Source organism: Notechis scutatus, chromosome 3 (genome assembly GCF_049901735.1).
Source record: "Notechis scutatus isolate UNSWTSFEM ecotype Mainland chromosome 3, rNotScu1.2, whole genome shotgun sequence".
Taxonomy (NCBI): Eukaryota; Metazoa; Chordata; class Lepidosauria; order Squamata; family Elapidae; genus Notechis; species Notechis scutatus.
Window position 1 is genome coordinate 101,675,982 of NC_142011.1, and position 12,757 is coordinate 101,688,738.

A 12,757-nucleotide genomic window follows, 5' to 3' on the forward strand; every position below is an offset into this window, starting at 1 on the left:
GAAGGATAAAATTCATCTTCCTGAGATTTTCAGATTTCATTTAAGCTATGAAGGTGTCATTTACAAAAAATACTGACCTAAATCAGCTGTCACAGATGACTAAAAGAAGCTGGCAGAATTTTGCCAGTCATGGAGAATCAGGAAATCTGAGGAGCATTAAACTACAAGCAAATCCAGCATTAAGAATGCAAATATGTAATAGATGTTAAGCGATTTGCTTATCTTGCTTACATAAGCCATGGGATTAAGGTTTTTTTGGCACCCTAATTTGATAAATTTCAGATTATCTAAAAACCAAAATTCACTAAGCATGAAGACAGATTTTTGATGGTTTAAAAAGGTGTTACTTCTGCACAGCTGTTGGACCTTAGCATTTTAATTATTTTTAAGCACATTTTTTTTAAAGGCATATGACTTTTGCAGCATCCCCATGGCCATGTGATCAAAAGTCGGGCACTTGGTAACTGGCATGTATTTATGACAGTTATACTGTCCCAGAATCATGTGAAACTCCAGACTTCCAGTGACACACTCTAGCATCATTTCTTGGCTTTCTGTTTTTCCTAATTCTTTGCAACAACCATGGTCACTACCAAGCACATTTGCTCCCCTTGACAGAGTTTCTGGTATTGTCTTGTTCTGGCTTTTTCTGTCCCCCAAACCTTCCCCCTCTCTACCCTACACCCAGGAGGTGAGATTCAAAAAATAATAATGGACAGAGCTGGCATAAATGAATCAGGCTGTGGATGGTAATTATTGTCATTCTGCACCCACTTGAGAAGTGGATTCTGAATTAACAACCCCAAGCTGTATAGCAACAATAGTTTACATGTGCAGAAAATTCTGCTGCAAAATGGAAGCATTAATCTAAAGGAACTTTCAGACGGAGCTCTTAAAGTGACTTGAGGATACTGATGGTTCTTTTTTTTTTTTTTTCCCCCCCCCCCCCTACCAGAGCCTTATGTGGCAAATATGCCAACAAGATGTCTTTCAAAGTTTGATACTAAAAGATCTACTAGAGGGAAACGGTGTTTAAATATAAAATATACAATCTAAAAATATTAAACAATTTGCTGTGTGCCATAAAGTGAAAATAATGTTGTGAAGTTGTCATCACAAAAAAGGGGGGTGCAGAAGGAACCTATCAATCTTGTGGCTAGCAGAAACAGCCCTATCAAATGATCCTTGCCATTTCTTTTTATAGAAGGAACAGGATGCCTACCTGCCCCAAAATGCAACAGGAATTCCTAATAATATATAATAGGCTGTAACTAAAATTGGAGTCAGAAGGCATATAAGTACGTAAATATATGAAAGAAGCACTGATTCATTACACATGGCTTCCCTAATTGGAAGACCTATATTTCTTTTGAATATTGGAAAATATTCACCTCAAGCCATAGATCTCCAAAAGCAATCTTCAATTCTGTTTCTAAAATAGAAGATAAAACATCTCCCAAGCTTTTTTCCATATCAAAAATAATTTCTGAAAGACGATTAGTAGAACTCTTCTCAGTCTTCTTGGGGTATTTATCTGTTTGTGAGCAAAACCAAGTTTAATGTCTCAATTACAGTTCCAATGCATTAGGTATAAACATAATGAGGCCATAAGCATCATTTGTACATGATCCTGAGAAAATATTCATGTGGTGAAAGGAGGTGCAGGCTGGTGCTCTGTTCAAATTGTTTTGTATGCCAAGGCAACTTTTTGCTTTGAAAATTGAAATGTTTCCCAGTCCTGTTGGATGATACCCTGGTAATCATACTAGCCAAGCTCTTCCAGATTGAAATTAGAATCAGAATTAGAATTCTTTATTGGCCAAGTGTGATTAGACACACAAGGAATTTGTCTCCGGTGCATAAGCTCTCAGTGAACATACAACAATAGTGATAGATCATAATAGGAAACTACTATATTCAAATGATTTCTGGTACTCTCCCTGTTTGCATATCAAAACTCTTCAGTAGTTCCTCAACTTAACTGAGGAACTCTACTGACACCAAAATATAAATTATTTCTCCAACCAATTCATTGCAACTAGTCTGATAAAACTTTTCAATGGTTTTTTTCCCTATACTTAACAAATACCATTTCTTTAATGCCTAATAGTCATTTAAAACAGTGGTCCCCAACCTTTCCAGCTTTGCAGACTGGCAGCAGAGATGGGGGGGGGGTGTTGAAGGGATGGTTCCACCATGCATCCGCCATTTCCACAGCTTGATTCTGAATGGGCTGCAGCCCAGGGGGTTGGGGACGCCCGATTTAGAGGCACAAAAACATTAAACCAATTAAGTTAGGAATTTTCATCCATCTGGAGGTAGATTTTCATTTCTTTAGGGTAATGTGGGCATTTCATCAGTGATGATTATTTGGAAATAGTTATTTTATGACTTTTTTTAAGCCTATTTTTCAGTTTTAGATTGCAAAATCTTACATTTACGGTACCTGAAAATAAACCACAAAAAATTCAGAGGCACTTACTCAATAAATTGTCTTGTAAGGCAATAGTGTCATTGCAAATATATAAAGAAAAACCAACCTTTTTCCCACTTGTTATTGGAAGTATCTTCACTAATAATTGTGCCCTTTGGAGTCATTTTCTGGAATGCAGCAACCAAATCTGCTTTACTATATGCCTTTATTTCACTCACTAGGGCTTTGTTGCACAAATTTTTATCATCCCTATTAAAGAAATACAAATAAACACAACTAGTTTTGCTTTCCTGGGAAAAGGAAGACAATTGAATGTATCCATAATGCTGAGCTATGATGTAATGGGTATGATTTTGGCTTAGACGATGGGTGAACATTAAATACATATATTCAATGAACTATGACTTAAAATATCTCATCTCTGTGTTACATAAGCTGCTGAATCTCTCAATACCTGGATGAAGCCATTTTAAAATAAACTTTCCAGAAGCAATTGTAGGAGTTGAACTTGCAAAATTCTGTTTTCAAAGAGTTAGAATTCTGGAGACTCTTAATTGGAAAAAAAAACACCTCCCCCTTTACTTAGAATCCTCCAAATTCCTACATAAGCATATACGTATCTATATATTCGATTGTTTGAAACGGCAATATAGTATTTGCTCTTCGGTGAAATGAAAGACAACAGTTCTAAAAAAAGATATGATTTCTAACAACAATCTGCTAACAGCAGCAACAGCAACAATCACATGACTCTGGGATACTGTAAATGTCATAAATACATGCTGATCTCCAAGCATCCGAATTTTGATCATGAGATCATGGAGATGCTACCCTGATTATAATAAGTGTGAGGACCAATCATAAGTCACTTTTTTTCAGTGCCATTATAACTTTGAATGGTTGCTAAATGAATGGCTATCAATTGAGGACTATCTCCCAAGGTGTTTTTAAAAAGGAATACTGCTGAGAAAAATCAGTAACTGCATTACTTTTTTTGAAAAATGTATTTAAAATTATTGTGCACTTATTGCCCTGTCAATGAAATTTGGATCCTCCATTGGAAAGCTACACCGAAAACGTACGTCAGCAAGATTACTTCAGCTTGAGGATAGAGATTCTGATACTGAAGGCAGCATTGTAACACACGATCATCATTGTTGTCAGTACTGAAACTTTCTGAAAATTTAGAAACAAGAGATTATAGTGTCATGTTCTAAAAGAATTAGCTGATGAACAAACAGCAGTAGCACATCAAGAGGCAAGAAAAATATTTTATATTTGTGGCATTCTTCATTTACAATTATCCTATGCAGTGCAATAGTGAAGCGCCTATACTCAGAAGGAAACATTACTCAAAAGAGAACACAAACTTGACCAGAATGGAGGTTACCTTCTCAATTAATTCCACTAATTATAGCTGGTGATTATGATTGTTATATTGTATTTGAAATAGACCGCAGCTCATTTTGACAAATAAGCCATGATTCACAATAACAGACAAAATTAAAACCATTACACAAAACCCAGGCAGCGTAACACTCCTATTGCAAATGCACATTCACTCAATTCTATCCTGGTTCAATGTCTGGGGTAAAGTCAGATCTACAAGGCCTTCTGGAAGGCTAACAAGATTGCGGCCTTCCAAATTTCAGAGGATAAGCCTTCTGTCATATGTTGATTATTTCAAAGACACATTGTTCTAAAGCAGGGGGTGTCAAACTTGCGGCCCACAGGCCGGATGCATCATGTGCTAGTTAAGCCCATTCATGGCTTAGCGAAGGGGGAAAAAGTCACGATACGTCACGTGATGACATGAGTTTGACACCCATGAAGCACCCAGAAGCTTCAAATGGTGCAAAAATGCCGCAACAACTCCATTGCATGGTATCATGATCCCGTTATGCCTATACAGAAAGATGGTACCGCTTCTTACCAGGCTTAATTTAAGGTATTATTTAAAGCATTAAACAACTTAGGGCCAAGCTATTGGAAAGACTGATATTACAGATGTAGAAAGCTATACTACTTTCAGCCTTCTCTTGATGTGACAGCGTGTATTTACTGTAGAACTAGTCCGCAGTTTCTATGTCTCTTTTAAAAAAGCATTAAGATGCATCTCTTCCACATGGTTTATTTTTTGAATAACAATATTCTTACTGTCTTATGTATTTTACCTATCTTTTAAATTATCTCTTTTTAAAATAAATTGCTTCTCCTGAACCAATTTATACTTATGATTTATTTTATTTAGCATTTTAGCAGGGAGCACTTTCTAATGAGCAGTAAACTCCAAGACACTTGCTATTTGTGTTTCACTGTTTCTTAGGTCTTTGGGACCCACAAACATTTTTAGCAGGAAATTATAGTAGGTCCAGAAAACTAATCCTTTATTTTGAGTCTTTCTTTGCACTTGCTGGTCGATGGGGAAAATTAATCATTTTGTAGATACTTCCATACATCACAACTGAGAAGGCGGATGGGCAAGGGATGGCCTTGGGAATTGCATCACTGACTTAGCAAGCAGACAACACCATTATTTTAGACAAGAGAAAGAAAAAGGCATAAAAAGATCATCGTCAATATTTTCATTTCTGATAGAATAATTTCTATTGGATGGGGTTTATTACCAAGTAGGTGCACTTACTGAAGGTTTAGAGATCTAAGAATAAAATTGTGACTATTTCTACAATGACTTACGTGTTTTTTGAGAAGCAAGCTGCATGGATTGACCCCACAACCTTGGATCTTGATTTTTCAGGCAAGTATAGATGAAGTGAACTGCAGGGATTGCTTTTTGGCTAACGTTTGCCAATATCTTCCCTCGCTTTAAGTTGTCCAGTTCTTGTAGAACTACCCAGGGAATTAATAGCAAAAATCTGCCTATGCCTAATTAGGAGAAAAATAGCATTTTTGTCAAAAATTATCAAAGTTCTTAAAAAATGCATTTATGAAATATTCCTAAACAAAATACTCCTTTAATCCTCTGCTTTTCTATCTTATTCTCTAATTTACAAATCCCTGTCTTGTTATCATAATTATAATTTCTAGAGAGAAAAAAAAACTGTTTAGTTCAAAACTATTTTATCTGTGTGTATTTGGATATTTTTTTTTTTGATAGTTGCCAGATGCTTTATGTTTTTTTTTGAAAGTCTGGGAACAAAATGAAAACAAACTAACAGGTAATCATTACACTTAAAACAATTTTCCTCAGATACAAAACCAAATAGATGAAAAAATTATGAATATGAATATATAATTTAGAATAATTTGGTCAGGCATCATATCATTCTCAATTTTATCTACTGCTAAATTTCCTTTATTATTCAAAACTCAGACTATTATAAATAAGATTTTGCTAAATTAGATCTTTAACTAGTTCAGTAATCTATTCTCTTTAATTTTTCTGAAAATATAAAAAAGAAAAAGCAATTTTCTTATTAAATAAATGCATTTACAACTGGCTATTTTCAATTTAGAAAGGATAGTGTTATGACCAGAAACTACACGTTTTCCACAACTCAGCGTCTTTCAGGTCTACAATTCATTTAGTGACTGTTCAAAGTTACAATGGCATTTTAAAAAGTGATTTATGACCATTTTTCAGAGTTACGACCTTTGCAGCCTCCCCCTGATCATGTGATCAACATTCAGATGCTTGGCAACTGGTTCATATTTATGACCATTGCAATGTCCCAGGGTTATGTGATCACTTTTTGAGACCTTCTGACAAGAAAAGTCAATGGGATAGCCAGATTCACTTGATAATTGGGTTAGTAAATTATCAACTGCAGTGATTCACTTAACAACTGTGGCAAGAAAGGTTGTAAAATGAGGCAAAACTAACTTAAGATATGTCTCACTTAGCAACATAAATTTTGGGTTCAATTGTGGTTGTAAGTCGAGGACTACCTGTATTGGCATATAATTCCCATTGCTAAGCTGACATGATAATGGTTATGAGAAGATGAAAGTTGAAATAAAATACTTCTTGACTGCAAGATTGCAGAGCGTTTATAGAATGAACTTTGCAATATTATTTGTGCAAGTTAAATATTTCATGGTTTACTTTGCTGGCACACAACAGGTGGAAATGTCTGTGCATGGATCTGCAAATTATCAGAGAAAATTCTGAGAAGCACTTGAAGAGGGCTGATCTTAACAACCTTTATGAATCTTGTTTTAAACAACTGTTTACAATCATTTGTTGAATCATAATATACAATAGACATTCTCCAAGTATATGAGACACTTAGTAAGCACACTATTATGAAAGAAAGTAAGTCAATAAAAATGCTAGCTCTTTTTGTTTGAAATCAAACTGATCCACCATCTTTTAACTTTGTGCGATGTCTGCTACATCAGCACATTTTGTCTCAAGAGTGGTCAATAAGCAAAATAATAGAATTAACACCTGCTTACATTGTATCATGTTATATTGCTTTATTAAAAGTAATTTAAAAGAAAAAAGTTTCAAGTTGTTTGTGAAAAGCAGCTATCTACTATAAAATTTGGGGCTGAACTTTAGTTTCAGATTGAAACAAGATGTGGCAGGTAATAGAGAAGCAACATCTTTCAAGTAAGATGCACGGTTTGTTACAGAGATAAATCCACACATACCTGGAATATTTGCATCCTTCAAATATTTGATGAATGTCAAATGGCTGATCATTATATTAGTATCAATCACAATCAAAGTATTCAACCCAGAGAAAATATCTATTAGAAAAGAAGAAAAATATAATTCAATAATTGGCTTTATCTTTCGTTTATTTTCTTCTTCCCATCTCCCCGTCAATGGAGAGGCAACAGAAAACACCTGACACAGATAAGCTTACTAGATGATATATGTGATTCATCATCTGCAAGATCTATTTCCATGCAAGTTAGCTCTCCACAAGCCTGCACGACAGGCAGATCCATTTTCTTCTCAATACGAGCTGCATGCAAGTCTTCTACAATCTGCATCTATAAAAATAATTGTAAAATCATAAATTGGTATCTTAAGCAGGAGATAAGGAAGCATTCCCAGTTCTTGCTGCTTTTCCTTCTCTATTACTGTCTATCCATTGCTCCAAGTGTGTGGGTGGGAAAGAGAGAAGGAAGGTAGATATTACTCCTTGTCTTACTCTTTCCACCTAGGTAGTAGATGAATATGATACAGAAGGGAAAATAAATGTCTAATTCTAATGACAATGAATAAAAAATTGTTCTTGGTGAAAAGATTTCTCAAAAAAGTCTAACAAGTCTGCATGTAATGTGTAACCTGTCTATATATCTTGATATATCGAGATAAGATACTTTCTTTTCTTTAATTTTCATTTCTCTCTCTCAAGAATTCTAGTTTGCACACATTTAAGAAGGGAATTAGCCAATACAAATCCTGATTCTATTTGACTGGAATCAAACTATTACAATTTCTCTTAACTTTGTATTATTTATATTGTTTAAATAAACATGGTGGCAAGAACTCATACAGGTTTCACTATCAAGTTCAAAATGTTATGCTGGGACTTTTCATCCATTTTCTATCTAGTTTTGGAATTGAGTTCAGAACAAGTATGTTCATTCTTCATTACTTTTAGATACCTTGACCAATGCATATGTTCAGTCCTCATTAGGTTTCAGCACTTTTGGATTCCTCCCAGTTATCCATTCCCTATTCCCACCCCAAGGTACATAGGTTTCTATGAACCTCTGAAATGATCTCATGAGAGGTACAGCATTTGCATGGACTTCTTCCACAGTGGAAATTTTAATTTGTTTCTGCTACCATTGTTTTTGTTGTTTACATGCTTTATATTTTATATACTGTTTCCATTTTAAAACTTTGTGATTGTAAGGTAGCTGCAAGCACCCAAAGGTTAGATACTAAAAATCCAGTCTCTAAGTATATGTTATTAGCATATATTAGGATGGATGAGAACAAACTGAATCAATATGAGCAACAACAACAATATAAACTTTGGCTAGTATGAACTAAAAACTGCATTTAGGGAATGATGATAAAATAATCTCTAACCTCTTGGTCCACATCTGTATTTTCGATATTTTCAAAGGAAGAACATGAGGGTTTGGAGCTCTGTAAGAAAGATACATAGGTATTTAGCTGTTGATTTTACAGTTAGAATTTTACTTGGAATCTGAAACAATTTTGAAAAGAATAAAAATGATGCCAGAGGAACTAGGCAAACTTTATTACACTTTTAGAAAATGTTTTTGGTTTTTCATATTATATTGATTGAAGTATTATTAATTTTTGTTCATATTTAACCCACACTAGTCTGCTTGCATTTCTCCTTCAAAATTTGTCTTTATCCAGTCCTAGGCTTAAACATAATCTGCTTTCCAATATTTACTACAGTATACATTCTCTGCTAAATGAGTCTTTGTTATATTTGGTCAATCTGAATTTCAGTGGTGTTTAGAAGTTAGGATCTTCCTCAATGTTTATGAAGTGAAAGAATACACCACTTTCATTGATACATTGTCTAAGCAAAAATTCTTTTGACTATTTAAAGGAGCAGTTCCCTATATTGCTACATTACCAGCCCATGGAAATTATTTAAAAATCCATAAGAGAGATGAACTAAAGCAAAACTACCACTTCATATCTCATGATAATTTTTTTTTACTTTACCCAACTTGAATGAAATGTGACAGGTTCAAATTTATTTCCTTGAATCCTTGAATTACAAATATTCTTCTCTGAATCAGTAGGTGTTGGTTCTTCATTTTTATACTTCCAACGTTTAGGCAGCTTTGTCAGATGATATGAAAGCGTGCATTTAACTTCTTTACCATTTTTGCTGGAAAGTTCTAAAGAAAGATGCTTCTCTTTTTCAAGATTATCTTTTTTGCAAGCCTGCATATGCACTTTAGAATCTGCGAAAGTAAAAGGTAAACCTGGAACATGCTGGGTTTTGGTACAGTTCATCTTCTGGGTGAATTCACTCAATCTTAGTGTTTTTTTCTTGTGGAGGAATGAACTTTCTGCAGGTTTCACAGTTTCCTTGAATTCCTCCATTATATGTTTTAAAATTACTTTTTTAAACTTGGTGCTCTCCATTTTATCTTTTTTTTTATCCTTCTCTCTGATGTTTATGATCCCCAAATCATGTGACAATTTCTTCCTTTTTTTGTCATCAGGATCTCTGCCACTCATGCCAGACTGTTCTTTATGAGAGAAGACGTCTATAGGCTCCATAATGCTTCTTTTCTCACCAAGATTAGCTGTAGCTTTAAATTGCATGGTGATCTTTTCACGCTCTTCAAGAGGTATTAAAGCACTATTAATGGGTTGTGAGTCTTTTGGTATCTTTGCTTCAAGTTCTGTACTAGAATTTTTGAGATCCAAACCCATTTTTGCTTTCACATATCCAGCACCACTCATTCTGCGAAAACATAGTTAAAAACCACTTTAAAGACAATTAAGACTGTGGGAGTAAACTGTGGATTTTTAAATTTATAATCCAATCTTTTATTTAATTAGGAAAACTTTACGAGAAAAATCTGAATTTATCAGTAGATTATTGATATACAGAAAATATGACAGGTAGCTTGTTATACAATTATTAGTCCCCTCAAAATGAAATACTTAATCTAATTCTAAAAATTAATTCTAAATTAGAAGCATCCTCCAGTTATTTTAAACGATATTCCCATATGACAATTTGATTTTATAAGAACTGAGATTGAAAACATCCAAAGAATATCATGTTGCTACATTAGGAATAAAAATTCTCATTTGTAAATTACAAATGACACAAGTATTACCATATAGCTGAGGATATGCAATGGATGCCTATTTCTATTAGACATGGTACCTAGAAAGAGCATTCCATAGGTTATTTTCTTTGCGTATGGCAATATAAATGAAACTAAAAACAGTAGGCAATTTTCCCCAATAATGGAACAATAGTACAAGTAAAGTTCAGTTAGGGAAAGTAATAAAAGAAAGAGTAAAAACAAACAAACTATAAAATTGGTGTATTTGGGATTATTACAAGAGTATCATTTTTCCATAATTTAATTAAGTCAGGCAACTAAAATGATCCAATTAAAGATTCCAAATTAATCAAGAGATTTTAAACAATGTTGTTCTTTGTACTATAGCCCATTTAGATTTTTCAACCTCCAAAATATCAAGTTTTATTCTTCCTATGAAAGAAAAATACTACCGTTGGTCCAGCTGTTCTTTTGCATGTCTATTCCCAATTTCTGCTGATTCTGGTTTCTGAAAAAATAAGAAATTTCTTTATAAGCATGTGTGTTTTCTTATATTAAATAAATATTATTTCACAATAGGGAGAGCAAAACTGCATAGAATTTCACTATATTGTATGCATCATTCTTTCTTCAAAGTCTGATACAGGATATGATCTCTGAGTCATACTATACTCTTCTCTTTCACTTTGTTTTTACTGTACCATATTAACAGTAATATTCATTAATCTCCATGGGCTTGCACATACCACTTCATACAATTTTCATTAAGATTCAACAATAACTATTTCTTGATCTTTGTTGTTTATATTATTCTAGATACGTTTTGGTAACTTTTTCTTTGCACAATCTGCATTTGTGATGTTAATTCCTGTAGACGTTCAGTGTTTGGCAGAAATAAGTACTATTTTGTAGCCTAAACATTGACAAGAGTCTTCTAATCTTGCTGTCCTTGAGTTTCTGCAAAAGCTTAACTAGTATGTCTCACTGTTACAATTTAACATCAAAACCCTAAGTTTCTCTAAGTTTGATACTCTTTGTCCATCTAGAGTGTTAGATCAAATGTTTCATGGTCCTCATATAATATTTATAAATATACTACTTCTGTCGTCTTTGTTTTGCCCATCAGGGCAGTGAAAAGATTCCCAAGTATTTAGGTTTGGGTTTTTTGTTTTTGTTTTGATTCAGAGACAATAAGAATATCAGTGAATAAAGGGATTTTAAGTTTTATTATCAACTCAAGCAAACAGATTTAAAAGTATAACATAAAAACCATACATACCAAGTAAGATGACTTTCAGATCTCTTACAAGCTGCCAGGAGCTTCTTAATAATACTGCAGAAATAACTAAGGGGTGGCAAATTTTCACAGTAGCCAATGCAAAGTTCTGTGCAGAAGCTCCCAATAAACAACAATCCCAAGGTTTTTATCAAAACTTGGTCAGGAGACTGCAAAACCTGACCTTGACTGAATGGCATGCAGTCTCCTGACCAAGTTTTGACTCTGGGATTGAAAGCAAGAATCTTTCATAGACAGAAAATCTTTGAAGCTACCGTAGGTGAAGCTCCCCCACTTTCTCCTTTATTCAGCAACAACAGTAAAAACAAACAACATTCTTGCTCAGAAAAGCTGTAAAATTATAGACTTCTTAATATGAGGGAGAAATCAAATTTGTATCAGTAAACTGCTTGAAATTACAATGGATTCTCCACTGCTACTACAAATTGCTGCTTTGCAAATTTTGCATTTGTTATGAACAAAAGCTCATCAGCACTAAAAAAATAATGTTCAATTCTTACTTTCCACACTTGCCCTATTCTATACACCTATTTACACCATGAATCCACCATGGGAAATAGAAAAATTACATGTTTATGCTTCAATATTTTTTACCTATTTGACTTTATAAACTCCCTGTCCTTGGCACAATCTGAGAACTTAATATATTTTTCTTGTATTTTTATTCAAGCATACTAAAAAAAATAAGATTGTCAATATGCAATCTAAATTTTGTTCTGCATCTGAAAAGCCTGGTTTGGAACTAAAATAAATATTTGAAAATAAAAATATTCTAGGAAAAGTCATTTATTCTTCTACAACTGTTACTGAAACACTGGACCACATCATGTCTTCAGCAGCTTTCTAGTCTGCAGTTTTGTGTGTATATAAGCTAGCCACTCTTACACAGTCTCTTAATTCCTAGAGAATAAAGCTTCTTGCCCCATTCCTGTTTGGCCTTAAAATATTAAGAAGTAACTGATGTGCGGAAAAAGCACAAAGCATAATACTTCAGATGGCTTATGTTTAATTTTGTTAGGTAATAAAATGTTATATTGACTTAAATTACATCCAAAATACATAGAAAAAAAGCAGATTGTCCATATATTTTTAATACTGCAAACATGGTATTAAGACTGAATATTATCACTGATCACTGACCATATCATTAATCATTGATTACATACCATTCATGGTGCCATCTTAGCATTTTAATTATTTTTATGCAATGAAAACTGTAATCATTATTGTTATTATTTATTAAATTTATTTGCTGCCCATCTTGCTGTCACACAAATCTGGATAATTTACAATCCAATAAA

General features: G+C 33.7%; 1 protein-coding gene across 2 annotated transcripts in view; it reads right to left on the reverse strand.

Moving 5' to 3' along the window:
* SWT1 (SWT1 RNA endoribonuclease homolog) overlaps positions 1 to 12,757 on the reverse strand; it is a 33,417-nt gene that overhangs the window by 16,772 nt on the left and 3,888 nt on the right. For both annotated transcript variants that reach the window (XM_026669274.2, XM_087960848.1), the window contains exons 3-11: positions 10,612 to 10,667; positions 9,072 to 9,825; positions 8,454 to 8,513; positions 7,270 to 7,399; positions 7,052 to 7,150; positions 5,132 to 5,320; positions 3,517 to 3,610; positions 2,541 to 2,683; positions 1,392 to 1,534 (exon numbers count right to left, since the gene is read on the reverse strand). In XM_026669274.2, the coding sequence (XP_026525059.2) occupies positions 1,392 to 1,534; positions 2,541 to 2,683; positions 3,517 to 3,610; positions 5,132 to 5,320; positions 7,052 to 7,150; positions 7,270 to 7,399; positions 8,454 to 8,513; positions 9,072 to 9,825; positions 10,612 to 10,667 (1,668 nt within the window). The remainder of the gene's footprint in view (positions 1 to 1,391; positions 1,535 to 2,540; positions 2,684 to 3,516; positions 3,611 to 5,131; positions 5,321 to 7,051; positions 7,151 to 7,269; positions 7,400 to 8,453; positions 8,514 to 9,071; positions 9,826 to 10,611; positions 10,668 to 12,757) is intronic.